General features: G+C 31.7%; 2 protein-coding genes and 1 non-coding gene across 8 annotated transcripts; 1 reads left to right on the plus strand and 2 right to left on the minus strand.

The window, feature by feature from the left end:
- Positions 1 to 604: 604 nt before the first annotated feature.
- Positions 605 to 5,030, plus strand: LOC123920565 (GDSL esterase/lipase At5g55050-like). The gene is made up of 5 exons (XM_045972846.1): positions 605 to 999; positions 2,228 to 2,373; positions 2,967 to 3,203; positions 4,118 to 4,364; positions 4,615 to 5,030. Exons 1-5 carry the CDS (start codon positions 762 to 764, stop codon positions 4,833 to 4,835), a joined length of 1,089 nt encoding a protein of 362 aa, XP_045828802.1. The 5' UTR covers positions 605 to 761; the 3' UTR covers positions 4,836 to 5,030.
- TRNAF-GAA lies at positions 2,855 to 2,927 on the minus strand. The gene has a single exon. It is a non-coding gene; the product is annotated as a tRNA-Phe (tRNA).
- LOC123920563 (DNA mismatch repair protein MSH5-like) lies at positions 4,903 to 18,411 on the minus strand. Of its 6 annotated transcripts, none has more exons than XR_006813723.1 (34): positions 18,187 to 18,411; positions 17,063 to 17,094; positions 16,552 to 16,646; positions 16,235 to 16,315; positions 16,089 to 16,161; positions 15,268 to 15,331; positions 14,857 to 15,011; positions 14,636 to 14,737; positions 14,533 to 14,560; positions 14,422 to 14,453; positions 14,268 to 14,325; positions 14,090 to 14,176; positions 13,489 to 13,545; positions 12,510 to 12,611; positions 12,386 to 12,430; positions 12,071 to 12,148; positions 11,750 to 11,800; positions 11,584 to 11,665; positions 11,334 to 11,407; positions 11,153 to 11,252; positions 10,618 to 10,714; positions 10,454 to 10,543; positions 10,304 to 10,368; positions 10,137 to 10,195; positions 9,219 to 9,295; positions 8,958 to 9,044; positions 8,446 to 8,507; positions 8,278 to 8,339; positions 7,547 to 7,600; positions 7,364 to 7,449; positions 6,898 to 6,929; positions 6,757 to 6,809; positions 5,222 to 5,337; positions 4,903 to 5,137 (listed from the first exon to the last, which is right to left on the minus strand). XR_006813723.1 is itself a non-coding variant. In XM_045972842.1 (34 exons), the coding sequence occupies exons 1-34, from the start codon at positions 18,223 to 18,225 to the stop codon at positions 5,054 to 5,056; spliced, it is 2,430 nt and encodes an 809-aa protein (XP_045828798.1). In that variant the 5' UTR covers positions 18,226 to 18,411; the 3' UTR covers positions 4,903 to 5,053. The 6 variants fall into 6 exon arrangements, 4 of the variants coding, with proteins under 4 accessions (XP_045828798.1, XP_045828799.1, XP_045828800.1 ...); XM_045972842.1 differs by having other exon boundaries at positions 6,786 to 6,809; XM_045972843.1 differs by lacking the exon at positions 11,750 to 11,800 and having other exon boundaries at positions 6,786 to 6,809.
- Between the last annotated feature and the right edge of the window lie 1,849 nt (positions 18,412 to 20,260).

A 20,260-nucleotide genomic window follows, 5' to 3' on the forward strand; every position in this document is an offset into this window, starting at 1 on the left:
GATGTGAATATAGTTTAGGGACCTTTTAGTTGGTTTTAATAGTTTAGGGACTAAATTGAAGGATGTGAATATAGTTTAGGGACCTTTTAGTTGGTTTTAATAGTTTAGGGACTAAGTTGGTGAGAGAGTGATAGTTTAGGGACTAAATTGACTAATTACTCATAGTTTTATTGTCTTAGAATTGAGAGTTCGACTAAACTTTAACTCTACAAAATCGGCGTATGGTGAAGACTGCCTCTTACTTATATAAACACATATTCAAACCATTTCGCAACCAATGTGAGACTTCTTAACACATCATTGCTGGGCTTGAGACGCGGATATAAATGGTGGATGTCCTGATTAGAAATCGATAGCAGACGGTCAAACGGATTATGGAGGAGACTCTAATACCATAGTAGGATTGAGAGTTAGGCCTAATTCAATCCCACAAAATCGACTTGTATAGTGACGACCGTCTCTTACTTATAAACACATATTTGGGTCATCTCACAACGTGAGACTTCTTAACGTATAACGAATCTAAAAGATCTAAGCCGTGTTAGAAAAAAAATAATAACAATTAAATAAAATATCAACTATAAGTGGGTGGAGAATATATTCTAAAGAGTGCTCTTTGCTTCACTAACCATTCGATCAAATCTCTACTTTTTCACGCGTAAATTGACGTGTACCATTCATTGATAAATTTTTAGAAATGCTTTAAAACCAAAAACAAGTTCAATTTTAAGCAATCACATACATAGTAATATTGTACCAAGATGGGTTTCAAAGCTTTTTTTGTGTATTCTTTTGTATTTATTTTAAGCTATGGTTTTTCAATGTCTCAAATGGTTCCAGCTGTTTATGTATTTGGAGATTCACTTGTAGATGTTGGAAACAACAATTACTTGACTCTTTCTATTGCTAAGGCTAATCATCGTCATTATGGTATTGATTTTCTTGATCATAAACCAACTGGGAGATTTAGCAACGGTAAAAATGCTGCTGATTTTATTGGTATGTGATTCAATATTCAATTATCTTATTTGGCTCTTCAAATATATATTATTAGATACTACTATATGATATCTTTGATGATAAATATTTTGTTATTATGGAAATTCCAAAATCATCCAATCTTATTTTCTATGGTCTTATTATTTCATCTGTATTTTCCAAATGGGAGAACAGTTATGCATAATTTTGAAAATATAATTAACATATAAATTATACTCCCTCCGATCCTATTTTTTTTTTTGAAGAAGCTAAATTAGTCCACCCAAATTGGCCCTCCGATCCTATATATAAGATGAAGTTTACTTTCTAGACTCATTGTAAAGTTAATGTATACATCAACTTTACAATGAATCTAAAAAACAAACTTTTTCTTATATATAAGACCAAAGGGAGTAATTAACTTGCTAATTAATCTACTCATTTTAATGAACACTGATAAGTATGTTAGTAATCTCCAATCAGATAACTGTTGGATATAGATATTTTTGGTGTCCAAAGTAAGCCATATTTCTTTTCAATTCTAAACTTTTTCTTCCAAGAAACTCATGCATGTGATTGGGTTGATTTGGCGAACTAACAACGAAACTCATGCATGTGATTGGGTTTCAAAACTAACATTTCATTACTTACAATAATAATATTTTGTACAAAAAAAAAAAAAATTTGTAGAGAGATGGCAATTTAGTTAATTAAGAGTAAGTTAGTAATCTATTTTTTTTTTTCACATGAACCCAAAAAAAAATTGTTTTTAGTCGAATAATGTAGTGATCAAAATTTCACCCCTTAAGATGAATCAGTAAAAAAATTCAATTTCGAATCTGACTTCTACACACTACAATATCCATATCAATCGAATTATGCTCATGGAAATAAAAATTACTATATATACTCAACTATCTTTTTTAGTAAAATTGAAAATTATTGTCCATAAATCTTAATTCAATTAACAATGTTAATATATAGGTTGAATTTTTTCATCATAAAAATACAAGACCTTAAATACAAGTATATAAGTTTTAGTGGTGATTGGTGAATTATATTTCTTCCTTATAATTAATGTGGAAATTAGTACATATACATACATCCAATATTTCAAATGTTAACATATTTATTGTCTTTTGGCTTTTATGTTGATGCACATAGTAGTAAAATATTAGACACGTGTGGTGACAAGAATAGTTTTTCCAAGTCATTTGTGTTTGTCTCAAATGAAAATGTATGATTGCAGGTGAGAAATTGGGTTTGGCAACTTCACCACCTTACCTCTTTTTAATATCAAAGGCCAACAAAAGTGTGAATAATGTATCCTTCATCAATGGTGTTAGCTTTGCTTCCGCAGGTGCTGGAATATTTGATGGTACAGATGAACGTTATGTAAGTCACTAATTTCATTTCCTTTTTTAATCTCCCAAATTGGTAAAATAGTACCTCGTGAAGGATAAATTATTAACCAAAAATCAAGTGATTAATAAGTTTCACCAATAGAACAAATTTTGAAAGAAATCGGATTCGATTTCAAGATGGAACAATTTCTTAATAAGATTTTATTTATCTCGCGTCCAAACTCTGGAATATAGTCGTAAGAACCAGAGGGTTAAAAACAAAAAAATATAGTCGTAAAACTATATTCTTTTTTACGGTAACACTAATTTTTAGAGTAAAATTGGAAACTGAAAAAAAGGCACATTACAAATTCAAAAGAAAATTAAGAATTCTATAAACCCAATAAAAATTAAATGATGTTTTTTTGATAATCTTATTCATCTCAGAGGGATGTGGGCCTGTAATAGCGATAGCGACCCATTGTGTAGGCCCAAATGATTTAGAGAAAATAAAATGAAAATATTTCAAGTTTTGCGGTGAGCGTGGATCAAACACGCGACCTTCAGATCTTCAGTCTGACGCTCTCCCAACTGAGCTATCCCCGCTTGATGTTGTTTTTACGTTCTTAATGTCTTTATTTGTAGAGACAATCGTTACCGTTGACAAAACAAGTGGATTATTACTCAACTGTTGTGTATGGAGAACTGACACGAGAAGTTGGAGCAAGTGCTTTACAAAAGCATCTCTCAAAATCAATTTTTGCTGTTGTGATTGGAAGCAATGATATCTTTGGATATTTTGAGTCATCTGAACTTCGTAAGAAAAGTACCCCACAACAATATGTTGATTCCATGATTTTCTCACTAAAACTGCAACTTCAGGTAACACATTACTCAACATAATGCTGAATGAAATGAACTCTTAAATAAGGAGCATTTACTTTTAGTTATATAGCTTTACTTAGTTTATTAATAGACACTTCAAATGAAACACATGTTAAATGTTCGACGCATGTTGATGATATGTGGACACTAACACAATACCCACACATATAATTATCTTAAAAAAAAATCATTTTTTTTAAAGTGTAATCGGTGTTGACAAGTCAATATTCATGTTGTGTCTCATGTTCGTGTTTGTGTGTGTCGTTCAGAAGGTTTTGCTTATCATACATTACAAAGCAAAGTGAAATTAGCTTGTAGGTACCACTTGCAAATTTAATTTGGCTAGTTTTCATTGGGTTCGGTAAATTTTCCACAATATTTCAAAGACAGTGTGTTTGGTTGCACCTTTTGTAGTAAGAGGCGCATCTGTGGCCTGTGGGTTTACTGAGACAATCTTGCCGTGATTTCAAGAAGCTATAAAACGGAACGTCTATCTTAACTGGAAATTTGGCCGCGGTTTTGTGAAAACGCAGCAGAACCAAATAGAGGCTTAGGCTTCACCATCACAAAATAGTCCAACTTTGAATCCATTAAAGTGGTCCTTCGCACAACATATTTCAAACAATGAATATAATATACTAGTACATCTTCATCCAAAATTGAACTATATAAGCCAATTCCTATTATATTATCGTCATTGAATGCATTATCATCAAATATGAAATTTCAAGCAAGAAATAGTCTAGTATAAGTTTACTGGATTGCATTTCATCAGCACTTTTATTGATGATACACTCTTATGCTTGCTAAGAGGATACACTCATACACTCTTTCTTATCTCATGTATAAGCAAGAAATTCTGTTATGCTTGCTAAGAGGATACACTCTTACTTATGTTTTTCATTTGGCAGCGATTATATGATAATGGTGGCCGTAAATTTGAGATTGCGGGAGTAGGGGCACTTGGATGCTGTCCCGTGTTCAGGCTCAAGAACAAAACAGAATGCGTTGTAGAAGTCAATTACTGGTCAGTTCAATATAACAAAGGTCTTCAATCTATGTTGAAAGAATGGCAATCGGAGAATGAAGGCATAATCTACTCGTACTTTGACACTTATTCCGCCATGAGCAGCCTTATTCAAAGTCCAGCTTCCTACGGTATTACAATGTTCTCTTTTCACAAGAATTGTGATTATTATTTTTTATCAGAACTCCACATGTCTTTGTGCGAGAGTGGTAGTAGTATTATGATGAGTGACCTCTTAAGAAGTCTTGCGTTACACTTCGTCTTGCCACTTTATCAAATCAAAATTGATCACACATTATTTTTATATAATAATATAACTTTTATATAATATATAACTTTTTGTGAAATTTGATACTAAAATAGTTTATGAATCCATTTCAGGATTTACAGAGGTGAAAGGTGCTTGTTGTGGACTAGGAGAGTTAAATGCCAGGGCTCCTTGCCTGCCTGTGTCAAACCTTTGTCCCAACAGACAAGACCATGTTTTTTGGGATCAATTTCATCCAACGGAGGCAGCTTCGCGTATCTTTGTCGACAAAATTTTCGATGGTTCTTCAACTTACACTTCTCCTATTAATATGAAACAGCTAGTAGCAGCCTGAAGTTAGGAGTTAGCTATTAGACTATTAGTTTAATTAATGATAAAGAGGATGGTCCGTAAGAAAGGTGTCGTGGGAAAAAAATTGTAATACATGGAGGCCATTGATTCCACATTAGTTTAATCATATCAATCGACATATATGGAGGCTAGTGATGACTAATATTAATATGATGAAGATCCTTGTTGAAAACTACAACCAAAAGACTTGGTCATGATGCATTAGGAACTAGAGAATATCTCCTCGAAAAAAAGGTTTAAGTCGCCATTGTCAATATCGAATGTCAACAATTTCTCCATGGCATCCTGCATTAGACATGTCTATTTTGAGTAAATGATATCCAAAATGTAACAATATCTTTAATTTGACTTTTGAAACTGAAATGATACCTTGTATTCATCATCTTGAGCGGAGATGTTCTCATTGCATAACCTCTCAACACAATTGTTTTGTGATACAGCATCCAACACAACTTCTGCTCTTTTTATAATTTCGTCTGGCACGCCTGCATGTAGCTATCTATCAGAAACTAAGAATGAAAAAAGCAGACTCAACATTATTCATCACATTAATAAAAAAGTAAAATAAAATAAATTTAAGACTATACTGTGTTGAGCATTACACATACCAGATAAAACATCCATCTAATATCAATATTTTTAGTTTCATCTTCAAAGTAAATTTTAGTCCCTATTCTGTATAGTTTTTGTTGACTGGCCTCTTCTGCACAGTTTTCACCAATGAAATATACTTCTAGTAACATATCATCACATCCTCTCTTCTCTTATGCTGTATTGGTTTACGTCATGAGTTACACAATGAAAAATAGTGTTTAAGAGAGTGTATTAGAGAGTGTTACTAATACTCATCTTTACTAATTTGGCTTTTGGTCACGACAACTAATACCTTGTTTGTATTATTAGATTTTTCTATAATCAACTAAGGCAATGCTTCTGGTAGAATATTTATTCTTAAGCAAACAGGTGTTTAAGTATCAATCCCTCTATTTCTTGGTTATTTGGGCCTTAGTTCTTAATTTCTAGTAGCTAAAGTAAACGGTCCTTATTTTCCACCAAGGATTAATCCCTCTAATTTAAGGTCTGGTCTTATATGATATGAAATTATGGAACATTTGAACTATAATTGGGGTGGTGATGGTGAGGTCTAGATTCCCGACAAAGGCAAGGGATGGGTCGTGAATCGTGATAGAACAAAGTCTGCAAACTGTGTGGGATCCCACATTGGATGACATATGATGATTATATGACTGAATCCGCCCCCAACCTATAACTTCCCTGTAAAAAACTAACTATAAGGAACAGAATCATAAAACTCAAGTAAGCACAACGATAGTTACTAAAGGCACCCTTAGACCAAGTATATTTATCAGTGACTCATAGAATGGCCTGATTTCATTACTATTAGCGTAAACATAATGAAGCTGTCTACATCGTACAAGTGATTGAAAAATAAGCAATGCTTTCCTTTACTTTTACTCTCTCTTAGCGACACCTTTGTGAAGGCGATCCACCAATTAAACCAGGCATAAGACAGTTAAGAGTGTTTCTGAAATTCATTATCTCTTGCAAAGACAATAGGGTAAGGCATTTCAAATGCTTTTAACTTTTCTTGTGATTTGAAAGAGTTCAAAGAATTCATATTTATCCCATAAAAGCATTCTTTATCAATAGATTTCTCAAGAAATTTAGTGATTGCTCAGAATCAGAATGCCATTACATTACTTCTATGGAGAAAAACCTAAGATTTTACCAATATATATCACATGTTCTTAAAACTTAAAACCAAAGATTTCACTTCCACTCACCTGTCCGCGCATCCCCCCATCGTGTTAGAGTAAAATTAAAAACCTTAGCATAGACCTTTTACAAGGAAACCATAACGAAAACAGACATTCATGTATCACCTTATATAAACAGTAATCTTGTAAATTACCTGCAAGCAACGCACAGTGCAGCCCTGCAGGATTCCCAAAACAACTAGTGTGTCATTTCCATCCATATTTCAATTGATATCAAATACTAGTAGTAGTAAAGCAAAAGCATACCATAGCTATGATGCACATGCCCTGGGACAAGCCTGCATCAAAATATGAAAATAAGTTAATAACAAAGCTGAAATCTCCTCAGATGAAGAACCATTTTAGTTCCTACTAATTTAAATAATCTAGAAAGTGCGAGGATGCCATTGAACGCATTGAATACAATCACTCATGCACATATTATTATATATTATAATATTAGGCTATTAGCTATATCGTGACAGGAATGTTGTGTAACAATTAACAAATGTATGCTCAAATATATAAATTTTGGCTTTCAGTTTCCCATATCCAGAGTCTTCCATAAAAAGGTTTACATCTTATTAGGTTATATGGGCCGTGGTGGGCGTGTAAAATTACCTGATCAAGTACAATAGGCAGATAGCCTTCTATCAATTTCACTGGCATCAAATGCCCTTATGAGGTAAATATAATTCCTAGCTACCACGTGACAGAATCAACAAAAAGATACCTATATAAAAATACGATGTTTTCCATTTGAGTTGAAATGTCTTCAGGCCTCAGTATACTCATTGTGTAGAACTTAATCTGCTCAGACTAAAACAGTCCAAGGAAACCATATTTTAATTATCATTTATCACTCAATTGACAGTTTTAAAACATCCAACTTCACCATAATGAGTAAGTACAAAACCTTGGTCAAAGAACACCCATGCAATAAATCCATCAGATGAGTGCACACAAAAACCTACAATATTTATACAACAAATGACAATTACAATCTCTCGTCAGAAAGTGCTTCTTAGTTTACAAAAAGTGAAACAAATGAACGTAACTACATGTATCCATTTACCAGTTAGAAATTATACATTTAAAAATTTATAAATAAATTATAAATAATTAAAATTATAGGGACTAAAAAATTTATAAATTTCAGTAAAACTATGCAGCTTATAGATAAATAAATAAAATACTGTAAGATATTGTCTCCCTTTCAAAAGTCAGCAGTCTAAATTTATTATATTGAAATCAATTTGAAGTTTGATGGATAAAGTTTGTCCCTGAGGTACAAGTTTGATAAAAGAATGTGTGTATGTGTGCGTGTGCACATATGTGAGTGAAGAAACAAAAGTGAATTTCATACAAAAAAATAATCACTCAGTATGTTAAAAAAAACCATGCCATTTATATGGAATTGTTATCACAATGTCTTCTCCTTTAAGATGAACATAGGCTAATCTATACATAAGCATGCAAATCTAGTTGAAAGATGCCTTCCACTAAAGAGGCATGGGCAGGACATAAAAAAGTATTGAGAAACCAACTGAGCATGGCCCATCACCAAAATAGCATAATTAAAAATTACTTCAATTTTCAAATTTGAAATAAAAGATAACAGACATTTCAGGAATATAAGTGTTAAACCTTTGGAGGTTCATCACATGTGATAAAGTGATTTATGGCCCCTGCAAGCAGACCAACACCGTCTGAAAGGAGATCAAAACATATATGCTAAAAATTAGTCTCTTCAATAAAGACAGGTATTACACATATTAATGTTTTAGACATTTCACAAACATTGAAGAAACTGACCTTCTGTAAGAGTACCTTTACCAAATTCATCCACCAGACACAGAGATCGTGAAGTAGCATGCCTGCAGGTGCAGGTTTTCACCGTAAATATCAGTTCCTACATGACCTCTAAATCTATTTCAAGATTTGACTTTGTTTTTTGGTTGGCATGCCTATAGGTTGTTACTGGAATAACAACAATCAAATCTTTTACTATCACTACATTTCTATCATGCATTAACTTGACATATAACCTCTAAATCCCTTTTACGGTTTTGAATTTTTTATTTATTTTTTTACTATTAGGGTGAGACTATCCTCCAAATCATATAAGACACTGTATACTTTTATATGTTTATAATGAAAACTTCATTATAGTTGTTTTCCTGATCCTCTATTGTACAGTTATAAGAGTAATGTGGAAGAAAGGGTCATCCGCGCAGTTAAAATAGTAGGTGAATATACAGATTAGCCCAAGATTACTTTTAGTTCAATGTAATAGAGTTATCCTTATCGTCCTTTTTTCGGCATACCTCAGCATCATCCCAATTTGATGTAGATCAATCATAAATGTTGATTGTTCTGCTGTCATAAGCCTGCTTCCCATCGCACAAAATATTCTGCAGTTTTTATCCCCAAATAAAAATGTTAACATTAAGATTGTAATATCTTCTTTTTTTTTTTCCGATCAATTTCACCTTCTTCTTTTTAAAAAGTTAAGATTGTAATTACCAAACATACAAAGGTGAACTCCTGTCTCATAATAAAAGACATGGGATACAAGAAAGGCATACCTATCTGTCAGCCCAACAGTTGCTGCATCAGCTGGTACAAAACTACCGATGTGGGACAGGTAAACAATTATAGCCACCTGGAAAACACTTGGTTATTTTTTTTACCATAGCATCATGTAGTAAGGATCAAGTATACGAAACAATGCATGCAAAATAATTTTTTTGTTCGACTACAAAACCGATAAAAACTTGTTAAGGTGAAGTACATAAACAGAGAATAGAATGCCTTATTAAAGGAAAACAAAAAAAGAAGCAAAATCCACAACCAAAACGGACAAGCTCGCCACATCAAGTAAATAAAGTTATTTTAAGTTTGTAAATTTAGAAGAAAAAAAATTGTAATTGTCCAAAAAAAATTGTCCTCTTTACTCCTGAAACTTCTATATGACATGCAAAAAGGTCCCATGCCCAACGGACACATCCAGCTAACATTCACCACATGAACCGAATGACTGTGTCCAATTGGTGTAATAATGTCTAAAAATCATAGGCAAAAATACATTACACTGATGATGCAACAGAGATTTATGGCCTGCAAAGCAGTAAAAAAATATTTAATCTGTATTTATCACTTGTTAAATTATTGTATAGGAACCGGTAAATCTTCTGGGGTTTATTTATCACTGTCTGTAACTTATTTACGATCTGTAACTTCATTCTGAAATGGGCTTTTCTGTTTCAAGATTCAAAAACTCCGTTAATAATTGTAGCATTTAGAATTGTCAGATCAGATAAACAATACTATAATCAGGTACACGTACTGTAAAAAACACTAGTTCTGAAACATTTGAAAATTAGAAATAGAGGTTAAAAATTAGATGGCCTGCCTCTTCAACATTATTTCTATTTGAAACATTAAATACAAATGCTCTAGACAATACATATTCTAGGAATATAAAGAACTAATTACTGACCAACCTGTTTTATATAGATACTCTTCCCAGAAAAGTTAGGACCAGTAATGATATTAACTCTTCCTGATAAAAAGAGTAATTGAACATGGATTAAACAGTAAAATTATATCAAATAGGATTTCTTGGACATAATTTAACTAATATCAGTTATTTATATATATATCTATTTACCATCATGAAAAATCTTAGTATTGTTAGGAATAAATGTGTCTACAGTCATTTCCTGTAAAACATGCCTACAAACAAAACCAATTGTTATCATTAGTCATCTAAACAGTTATCCAGTATGAAGAGGTTTGTTACGAGCCAGATGGTTCAAACCTTCCATTTTTTATATCGAGCATGTTTTCTTCGGTCAATAAAGGTCTGACATAATTGTTCTGTCGAGCAACCAAAGCCATTGACAAAAAGCTGGGGAAACAAATTATCAACGATGAAATGCCTGGGCAAGCACATGTTATTATAATGACAAAAATTGATCATACCAGTCCAGTTCAGCCGCAAAAGTTGAAACCTTTATCAAATGGGTTGAGAACAATGATACATGTGAAAACAAGTCTCTAGTGATCGCCCTCTCCATATCTTAAATGATAGAATTCAGAAATAATCAAGTAAGCGTTTGCACCAATGACCAAGTATTGTAACTCTAGAAGCAAAGATAACATTCTATGTAATGTATCTTATATATGAATCTGTTTTTCTGAATGAGTTACATCAAGGTTTGGAGCTAACTCCTTACAATAAGAGAGGGCAATTCCTCTGTTACTGACCAACAGAAGAAGATGCAGAACAAGGAAATAAATAAGATAAATGGAACAGACTCCTTCCAAGATGAAAACAAAGCATATACTAAAAGAACTATAAAAAACGTGGAGGTTGTTGGCATGATGTAGCTTCTAGGATGACTTTCTAAAGCTGCAGCATGAAAGACTGGGTGCACCTTATTTTTTGAATTTCCCTCAATAGATCCTCCAAAAAGTGAAAAGACATCAGGGAAATATCAAATAAACAAATAATCACCTAGAATTTTATGATAGATATCTCCTAGAAGATTGTCCAATTCTCGTGTCTTTGGCGTACGATAAAAGTATCTTTTCGTCTCTCCATCTTCATCACAAAACTATATTTGAAACGATTACCATCAAAATAGAATATATTGATTAGAATAAATTACTTAAACAAAGTGAAAACACCAACATACAGTGTATTCCCATTCTATAAGTTTCTCCAGAGTAGCTTCTTCAAGTTTTTCTTCAAAGATGCACATTAAATATCCTACGGCAAACAAAAAAATAAGCAAGAAAAACACGTTAATATAGCAGTTGCCTAAGAAATAGTGTATTAAGAAATAAGAATAGTATACGCTTATTAGCAAATATAATTCAGCAAGAACAGTGAAACCACTTGTTACATGTTTTCTGGATACAAAAATTATTCATAGTCAGGACTACCTATTTGCTGTATATAAACAATACATGGAACAAACTTGTCCTTGCATAGATCAGGGAGTTGTGCAAGTTCCAATGATGAAACCTGTAAAAAAATGTATTATGATGAATAGACACACAGCATATTTGTTTTGCTGAATTAGAATTTTGAATTTTCATCAAAGACTACCTCTGCCAGGAATTCTGGCAGTTCCTCATATATTTGCCTTAGCTCATCCAACTAAGAATAACCAATTTATCAAAAGTCCAAAAAAAAAAAAATCAGCCAATGTAATAAACAAATTTTACATTATGAAGGAAGAAAATTTATGTAGTAGAATAAAACTTCAACAGGTATGGACTAATTCATCTATTGAACAACTACGCAAATGCTTGGCGGAACAATTTGAATAATACATGATTTTTCAACTTGAAATGCATATGCATCGTACCTAAATTCATTATAATGATATACAAAGGTGAAAAAAAGAATGAGGAATCGGAGTTTAACCTCATCACAGAAACCTTCTTTCACCACTGTCATATAATCCTTCTCTTTACTTCTATTTACATCAATAACCCCAATTATCTGTAAAAGATGGTCAGTTATAACAGGAATCCAATTAAAGGAAAACCAACAAATGACAGTCATACTCAAAAAAGGATCAAATAAGTTTCTAATCCCTAGATCGTGTTGACATTAAAGATGCTCTTTTTCAAAATAAAATAAAATCGGATGCCTTAAATCATCAAAGCACCATTATACACAATTTAGTTTTTGCATCTCATTCTGGTAATTAATAGGAGATAAGATAATATAACATACCAGCTCATAGACATAAGCAAGCTCCGTTGTTATGCATGAATTTGCCTGCAGTAGTATTGCGCATTAAAAAAAATCATTTAAGCTAGAACCTATACAATTGCCCTTGAAGAGAACGGATGCGTACCATCTCAACAATATCCAAGTTCAAGTACTTCAATTCTTCATGAAGACCTTCAGAAATTCCAACTTCAAATATCTTGTTTATATGCAATAGTGCACTGATGCTCTTCAAAGATTAAAGAAAAGATATAAGAACAGTTTTGTGACACCAAAATGTGATATTCACTGGCAAATTCCTGTGACTCTTAACAGTTTGAACTTCACAGGAGAATATATAATGTTTATCCTAAGAGTAAAGGCATCCTCTCATATATACCAAACTTGTGTGTCAAAATGAATACATTAATTAACAGCGTACTTATACTGCTACGTACAAGAACAACACCAATGCCCAACATACTCATATCATGACAAAAATAATGGATAATCCAGGAAAACTATTAAAAAGATATTCCATCCATATATATATTTTTGCTTTTCAAAAAATTACATTTAATTTAAATAATTCACATATTTATATCATTTTTATAAATCACAATCAATCCATATAGAATAGAATGGAGTAAACCTTGGGAAATGGAAATAGAATCCAGATAGTTTAACATAATATTCATTTTATAATTGACCATCTTTAACCAGCAAAACCATCAGATTATTCTTATTATTTAATTGGTTCAACTTCTTCCCCGATTTTCAGTTGTTATGCCTAAACTCAAAATTACCTCACGTTAGCAACACTTTTATGTCATGTCATTTTTCCAGCAGCAAGACTTCGTTATTTTTCAATCATTACTTACAAGCTAAGACAGAAAGTAGGAATAATATGAGCGGGGGAATTACTAGAAACAAACTTTTGGTTCCCCAGGCAACAAGTAACAGGATACGAACAAAGGTGCTTACAAGTCTATGCCTTTTTGTTAATGGAATTGGGGTCACAACATAATAACTCAAGGAACCTTTTACATGTAGAAGCAAGCATGAACTCAAACAGCACAACAAAACAATAACTGGAAATCAAATAAAGGCCTCAAAGACAAAATTACCTTCAGAAGTGCTGCCCAATCATTGCTAGTGCATATGGAGCTTGGAGAGTCAAATTTCTTGATTGATTGAAAATTAAATATTTGGACATATAAGTATACAGAGAAATAAACTTAATCATAACATAGAAACATCATATTCTTAATTATACTAAAATGGACCAGCCTATCTTCACATAACAAAACTCTATGCTCATAAAGCCACTAGGTTTGGTCTAGTGGTGAGGGGTTTGGGTAGTACGCTATAGGTCCTGGGTTCGATTCCCAGCTCATTGTAACCCAAAAAAAAAAAAACTCTATGCTATGCTCATAAGATAAAACACAATTATCAATGCAGCATGTAATAGTTAAAGTATCAGTTTCAACAAGATATTGATTTATTTTTTGAAAATTTCAACAAGATATTGATAATACTCAATATATGTGAAAACGGTTTTTAAAAAATCCAATAATTACCATAACAATTAAGGGCATACATCATACTGTTTTTCAATAATCAGTTGACCCCTAAGAAAACAGGATCTATAAAAGAGAGCTTACTAGAACGACAACAACATATTCAAATAAATTGGGGGGAGGCGGGATCAGGAGAGAATTTTCATGCCTTAAGCAAGTGGGGTATGTCTTTCACAGATTTCAGGGTTTCACGTAAAGAAACAACAAGTTCTTCTGAGCATTGAAAGAAAGATATCTATTTCCCATCAAAGAAAACTAGTTCTTTTTTACTAAATAGCTAGTTCACCTACAAATGTACAATAAAGTAATTCACCATAAAAGGATACAGAATTTAAGCGGTAGTTTAGAACTTCAAGATCAAGTATGGGCCTCAAGAACCACTGTCTGAAAAGGGAATACGACAAAAAATCACTATAAGTTTTAATGTTTAAGATGTATAAGTATTCAATCTCACAAATTTAATAGTTTGTTACTTATCACCTCAAAAGACGTCTACCCATTGGTGTGACACACTGCATTCAGGACAAACAATTATTCATGTGTTGCATGAAACTGACACTCACTAAATTGAATTAAACAGCTCCAACAAACCTTATTCATCATTCCAAATACAGAAAACCTGCAATTAAGACATATTACCTCAGAAAGTTACTGAATTTTAAAGTATAATATACTAGATTGAGTCAGCAAATACCCTTCTTTTGCTCTACCAATTCCCATGTGGCTTGGGTGCTTGTCTATCTGGAATATTTGTAATGCTTCATGAGCTGCTGCATCAAGCTTGATAAAGTTATTTCTGTATCTCCAATTTAAAGAAAGACACAGGTTGAAATCTACATTATCTCCTTTCAAATAGCACAAAGTTAAAGAATAAAATATGGATTGCATTTAAGGGCCGAGTATGTGTAAGGATACAGTGAAATTTCTGCTAAAGAATCTATTGTAATTGATGTATTTCCAGATTCTTTTTGCTCAAGAGTGTCTACAATCCTTTCATTCTCTAATATTGCAAGAAGGCCCCCACTAGCACGAACTTGTATTTCACTTCCCATGTCCATCATGGAACTCAACTGCAATTGTAACATGGAATTAAAGGGCAGAAATACATGTAAATCTGTTGGAGAGCACTGATATATGGAAGGAAAGGAACAATGATTCGAACACCAGATTTAATACACGTAAAAAATATCTAAAGAAAAAATATTTCCATTATTAATCTAAGCACGTACATTTATATGTAACAAAATTAAGATGCTTGGAAGATCCCCTATCATGATATATTGAAACAAAGATGATAAATTGCAGTAGTAGTAGTTTCGGACTCACAAAGTAAATCCTCTCCTTGACGTCTAATCCGTCATCCATTCCCGCCACCCGAAGGTAAATTAATCTGTAAAAGAAAGAGGGAGAGGATGAGAAAGAAGAAGCAAATGAATGCTAAGATTTCAGCACACCGTTTTTGTTTTTCCTTTTATTGGAACGATTAGATTGGCAATTCATCAAATAAAATGTCATACAATATCCTCACTCCAAATCAAAATGAAAAATTATGCATGTTAATTAGAACAAGTACAAAAGAAGACAGTTTGTATCTCTTGAGGGAGAGTTTTGCTTGCCAACTATTGTGGTCCTACCCGGTTCGAGGGATTAGTCTATGCAGTTGCGTACAGAGGATACTCAGATTCAAACACACACAAAATAAGACAGATTGTAAATACTTTTGCTTTACCCTAACTGAAGCTGAAAATTTGAAAAAAATAACTTTTCTAGGTATATATATATATATATATATATATATATATATATATATATATATATATATAGAGAGAGAGAGAGAGAGAGAGAGAGAGATGAAATGACAGAGCAAAAAACCCTAATTTTTCAGACTCAGATGGAAGGTAAGTTCCTAACTAAGTTACTTTAGCATGTGGGCGGAGAGTCTTTGTGCATAATAAGTTTTAATCATTCATATTTAAAATTTTATATAGAATAGACACACCACCATGCCACATAACAATACAAAATTTAAACAAAGAACCTGAAAGATCTATACAAAACAATGTCTATCAAGAATTCACCATATCATTGACAAGCGCACTGCAAACACTTGATAAAAAATTCTTTTAAGATTTTAGCTGCTTCAATACCTGTGCCATGCTTGCTCATAGCTGAATATTGAACTTTTCACAAGCTTTACTGTAAGAGCCTCAGCTACTTCATCTGCATTACATCAATTGGTAAAATGGTCCAAGAGCTAGGCTTTTGTAACTCAACCACATGATGTGCACTATACCACTTCGTTGCAGAGCAGCCAAGAAAGATTCTTCACATTTAGTGCTTGTGTATATGACCAGAGGGTTTGCTTGAAATTTCACTGCAATAGCCATTGAAGCCATAAGACATTCATACATTACACTAATAAGAAAAACATTTACTGCAAGTCATTAGGGGCATATAGAGCACAATAATGACTCAATAATATTAGGGTGAAACGACAACACATAAAGCACTTAGGTTCCAGTTTCAACCATGACGGAATACCGCAACAAGGATCAACGTAGAAACGAAAACTGAAATCAAATCCAACAACAATAATGGAGGAAATCATACCCAGATCAATAACCGAAAAACCTTTGTCCCCATCATCCCAAGCTTCAAGCACATTTAGTTGTCGGAGGCTGGAATCATAATAAGAAACTCCAATTCTGTAAAGAAGATTTGAGAGTTCATCAAACAAAGAATACACGATTTAAACCCAAGCAGAGATGTTCCTGTATCATGGGACTCACTTCTATTAATTAAAAAAGAAGTGAAGAAAAATAAATAGAAAACATGTATCAGGAACAAATACATACACTGCATATACCTTTCATATTTATCTAACCACTTTTTTCCAATCACTCAGCATATTTTAATTTTTATATTATCTTTAATTATCAATGTTTCTGAAACAGTTGGCCACTCAATTTCAACTGCCTTCCTGCAACATCATTTTTCACACAATTTCACTTCCAATCAATCATGCACAGAAACTATCATTTGGTTCTTGCATCAAACAATTTTATTCTAGATTGGTCGGCAATTCTAGCAGAAGATGTTTGAGCTAGTAAAAGAAGCTTACCTATGACCGTTTTGTATGCAGGCCATGTAAACCTACATAACTCAAAAAAAAAAAATCCAATTAAGAACTGAGATTGCAGTAGAGTAAATTGTAAATATTACAAGAACTAAGCATGGAAGCTGATGAGTTATGTATAAGTAACCTCTAAAAAATTATACATGAGAACAGATGAATAAGATAACAGTCAAATAAATATTCAGCGTACAAATAATTAAAGCCTTTCCCCACTCGGTTAATGAAATATACAACACCGATCCAATTTAATTTTGTACCTATTATTTTAGTCTGTATTTGATTGATTAAAGTTATCTGTGATTCACCTCCTCTTATGACAGTGATAAACTTTGCTAATCAGACAAGCATTTAATTTTAATATTTTCATATGCTACCTTCTAATCTAATGTAAACATGTTGAATAAACTTATTCAAAACTCAATTTACAATAATTACTTAACTTTATTACACATAGACCTTAAGAATACTTGTCAACTTCTATAAATCATGTTAAGAAATTTCTTGCACAAAAGAAATCACGTCACTAAATTGAAACTTATTCTTCTTTAATTTGAACACTCCAGTAACTGTTAATTCAGCAGCACAATATAAGGTCACACCTCCCGATTCCAGCCATAGATGTCTAATTAATAACTGTGATTTATTATTGCTTATCATACACTGAGCTTGAACTACATTATCATGAAAAATCTAGCTAAGGTCGTCAATAGTATAGTGTAAACTAAAGTCACTGTAATATATATATATATATATAGTAATAATCAAATAGCAAAGTATTAGTTATTTGGAGATAGGATTAACGATTAAGCATAATCACTATCTATTTCAGTATCAACTTCAGTTCATCAAATTAAACGATTATAGAGCGTTATTAACTACAAATTAACGGTTTAATTTTCCAGATTCAGTATTAAAACGCAATAATTGATCAATTGCGCTGATTTAAGTTTTAACCTCGTTGATCTGAAACGAAGTGTGTGATTATTAAGGAAAATACAATGAATTAGCAGAAATAATCAAAGGATTTAATTAAGTTTGTAGAATTTTCTCGCATTTTCTACGCTGTAAGAAACGAAAAATTGGAAGATAAAGATGCGTTAGGAATGGACCTGAGGAACGTCATCGATTTCATCATCCATGTCCTCCATTTTCCGCGATCTTGTTTCTGAGCTAGCGAGAAAACGAGCAAGTTAATGTGAAAGGAAAATGAAAGTGCGAGAAAGTAACGGAAATTTGAGCGGGGAAAAATCGAAATGGAGAAGTTCTGTTTTTATACTGGGGTGGAAACTGGAAAACAGTAGAAAATCTGAATAACTGCTTCGATACGGCGTCGTTTGCTGTTCTCAGAAGCATGGACTCGTGTCATATCTATATCTATATATCTATATATATAAATCCTAGATAGTTGTGGAATTGTCTATCTAAACCCTAATCCATAAACCAATGAAAAACTTTCATTTAACCACATCATCCACTTACATCCATTTAATGTGGGGTACTAATTGTAATTATTATTATTATTATTATTATTATTATTATTATTATTATTATTATTATTATTATTATTATTCTTATTATTATTATTATTATTATTATTATTATTATTATTGTTTTGGGTTATTATTCATTTTAAATTTTTTTGTTCATTTTATTATTTTGTGTATTTTTTTTCAAAAAAGTTAATGTTTTTGCTAATAATATTTTGTCTAATCTTTGTAAATATAAGGAGTTGGTCGATTGTCAGAACTACTTTCTAATGTTAGTAAAAAAAATAGATAAAATAAAATTTACTAATTGTTGTTATGCCCCGTATGATTTTTATCATATTCGATATTTGAGTATGAGTTAAGTTGGTTTATCTTTGCTCCAATAAGTTTCAAATTAATATAAATGTCAAATTTGATAATATAGTAGTTTTTTGGTAAGAGATAATGAAGTAGTTTATCCAACTCAGAATCCTTCAATGAGATTTATAATATAAATAAAAACTTATGTTTCAACATCGATTGTTTTCCATGGTCAATTATATGTTGTCATTTCGATAGTTATTTTGAAGAATGAATTAAAGATATTGCTAATCAATGTTAATGAAGAAGATACCAAAGTAATTTCAAATGTGATGTATAAATAAGTTTTTTAAATGTATAAACATATATATATATATATATATATATATATATATATATATATATATATATATATATATATATATATATATAAAATTCCTAGATAGTTGTGCAACCACTAATCTAACCACAATGTATGAGTATGATCACAAATCGTTTTCATAGTGACATGACAATTTATGGATTACCAACTTATTTTGGTAGATGCAATAAGATTCATTGTAATATTTTCGAAATGTATAAACATATCTTTAATATCTTATATTTACATCATTTTTATTATTATTATTATTATTATTATTATTATTATTATTTTGTTGTTATTGATATTATTATTATAATTTTCATAATACTTATTGTTTCAATTTATACGAATGATTTTTCAACATTATAATATAAAATACAGTATAACACCCGTGCATCGCACGGGTGTGGGACTAGTAGGTCCAAATGTCCAATTACTTATCAAAACAAAATTGTGAAAAATGGGCTTTTTTTTTTGCTTCAAAAAATTACTTTGTCAAAAAAACAAAACATAAAAATGTTCATTTTTCACAATTTAGTTGTGACTTGTGAGTTATAAATCTGGACTTCCTATTTTTCACAATGTATATATGTTTATGAGTTTAGTCACTACACTACCTATAACAATAAAAAGACTTCAATATTCGTGTATAATTTTTCCGAGTATAGACCGTAAAAAAAATACGAGTATATGATCATAGAAATTCCACGATAATGTGAAAAGCTCCACATTCTTTGTAATTTCTGTGAACTTGTAAAAAGTCGGAGAAGAGCTCACACATTTTCATTACTCACCTTCTCCACTTTATTGAAAAATTTATTTTATCCATCACCATATCAAATAAATACTTGTATTCAACCGAGTCATACGTCTTTTTAAAATCAACTTTAAATAAAATAAACTCTTTGTTAAATTTCATAACTTCATCTAGCAATCTATATCTCACTCAATATAATCCATTAAAAACAATTAATTATCACCTTCACATAAAAACCATAGTTTTTTCCTTACTTATCTAAAGACAATAAAATT

The sequence above is a fragment of the Trifolium pratense genome, linkage group LG4 (genome assembly GCF_020283565.1).
Source record: "Trifolium pratense cultivar HEN17-A07 linkage group LG4, ARS_RC_1.1, whole genome shotgun sequence".
Taxonomy (NCBI): Eukaryota; Viridiplantae; Streptophyta; class Magnoliopsida; order Fabales; family Fabaceae; genus Trifolium; species Trifolium pratense.

Bases quoted from the DNA above. Each gene is read 5' to 3' on its own strand.
- LOC123920565 (XM_045972846.1), top strand. From the start codon at position 762: ATGGGTTTCAAAGCTTTTTTTGTGTATTCTTTTGTATTTATTTTAAGC. The intron at 1,000-2,227 runs GTATGTGATTCA...GTATGATTGCAG, and splicing joins AAATGCTGCTGATTTTATTG to GTGAGAAATTGGGTTTGGCA. The intron at 3,204-4,117 runs GTAACACATTAC...TTCATTTGGCAG, and splicing joins CACTAAAACTGCAACTTCAG to CGATTATATGATAATGGTGG.
- LOC123920563 (XM_045972842.1), bottom strand. From the start codon at position 18,225: ATGGAGGACATGGATGATGAAATCGATGACGTTCCTCAG. The intron at 16,316-16,551 runs GTATGATTTCCT...TGGCTATTGCAG, and splicing joins TTTTTCGGTTATTGATCTGG to TGAAATTTCAAGCAAACCCT. The intron at 5,138-5,221 runs GTATCATTTCAG...TGTCTAATGCAG, and splicing joins CTCAAGATGATGAATACAAG to GATGCCATGGAGAAATTGTT.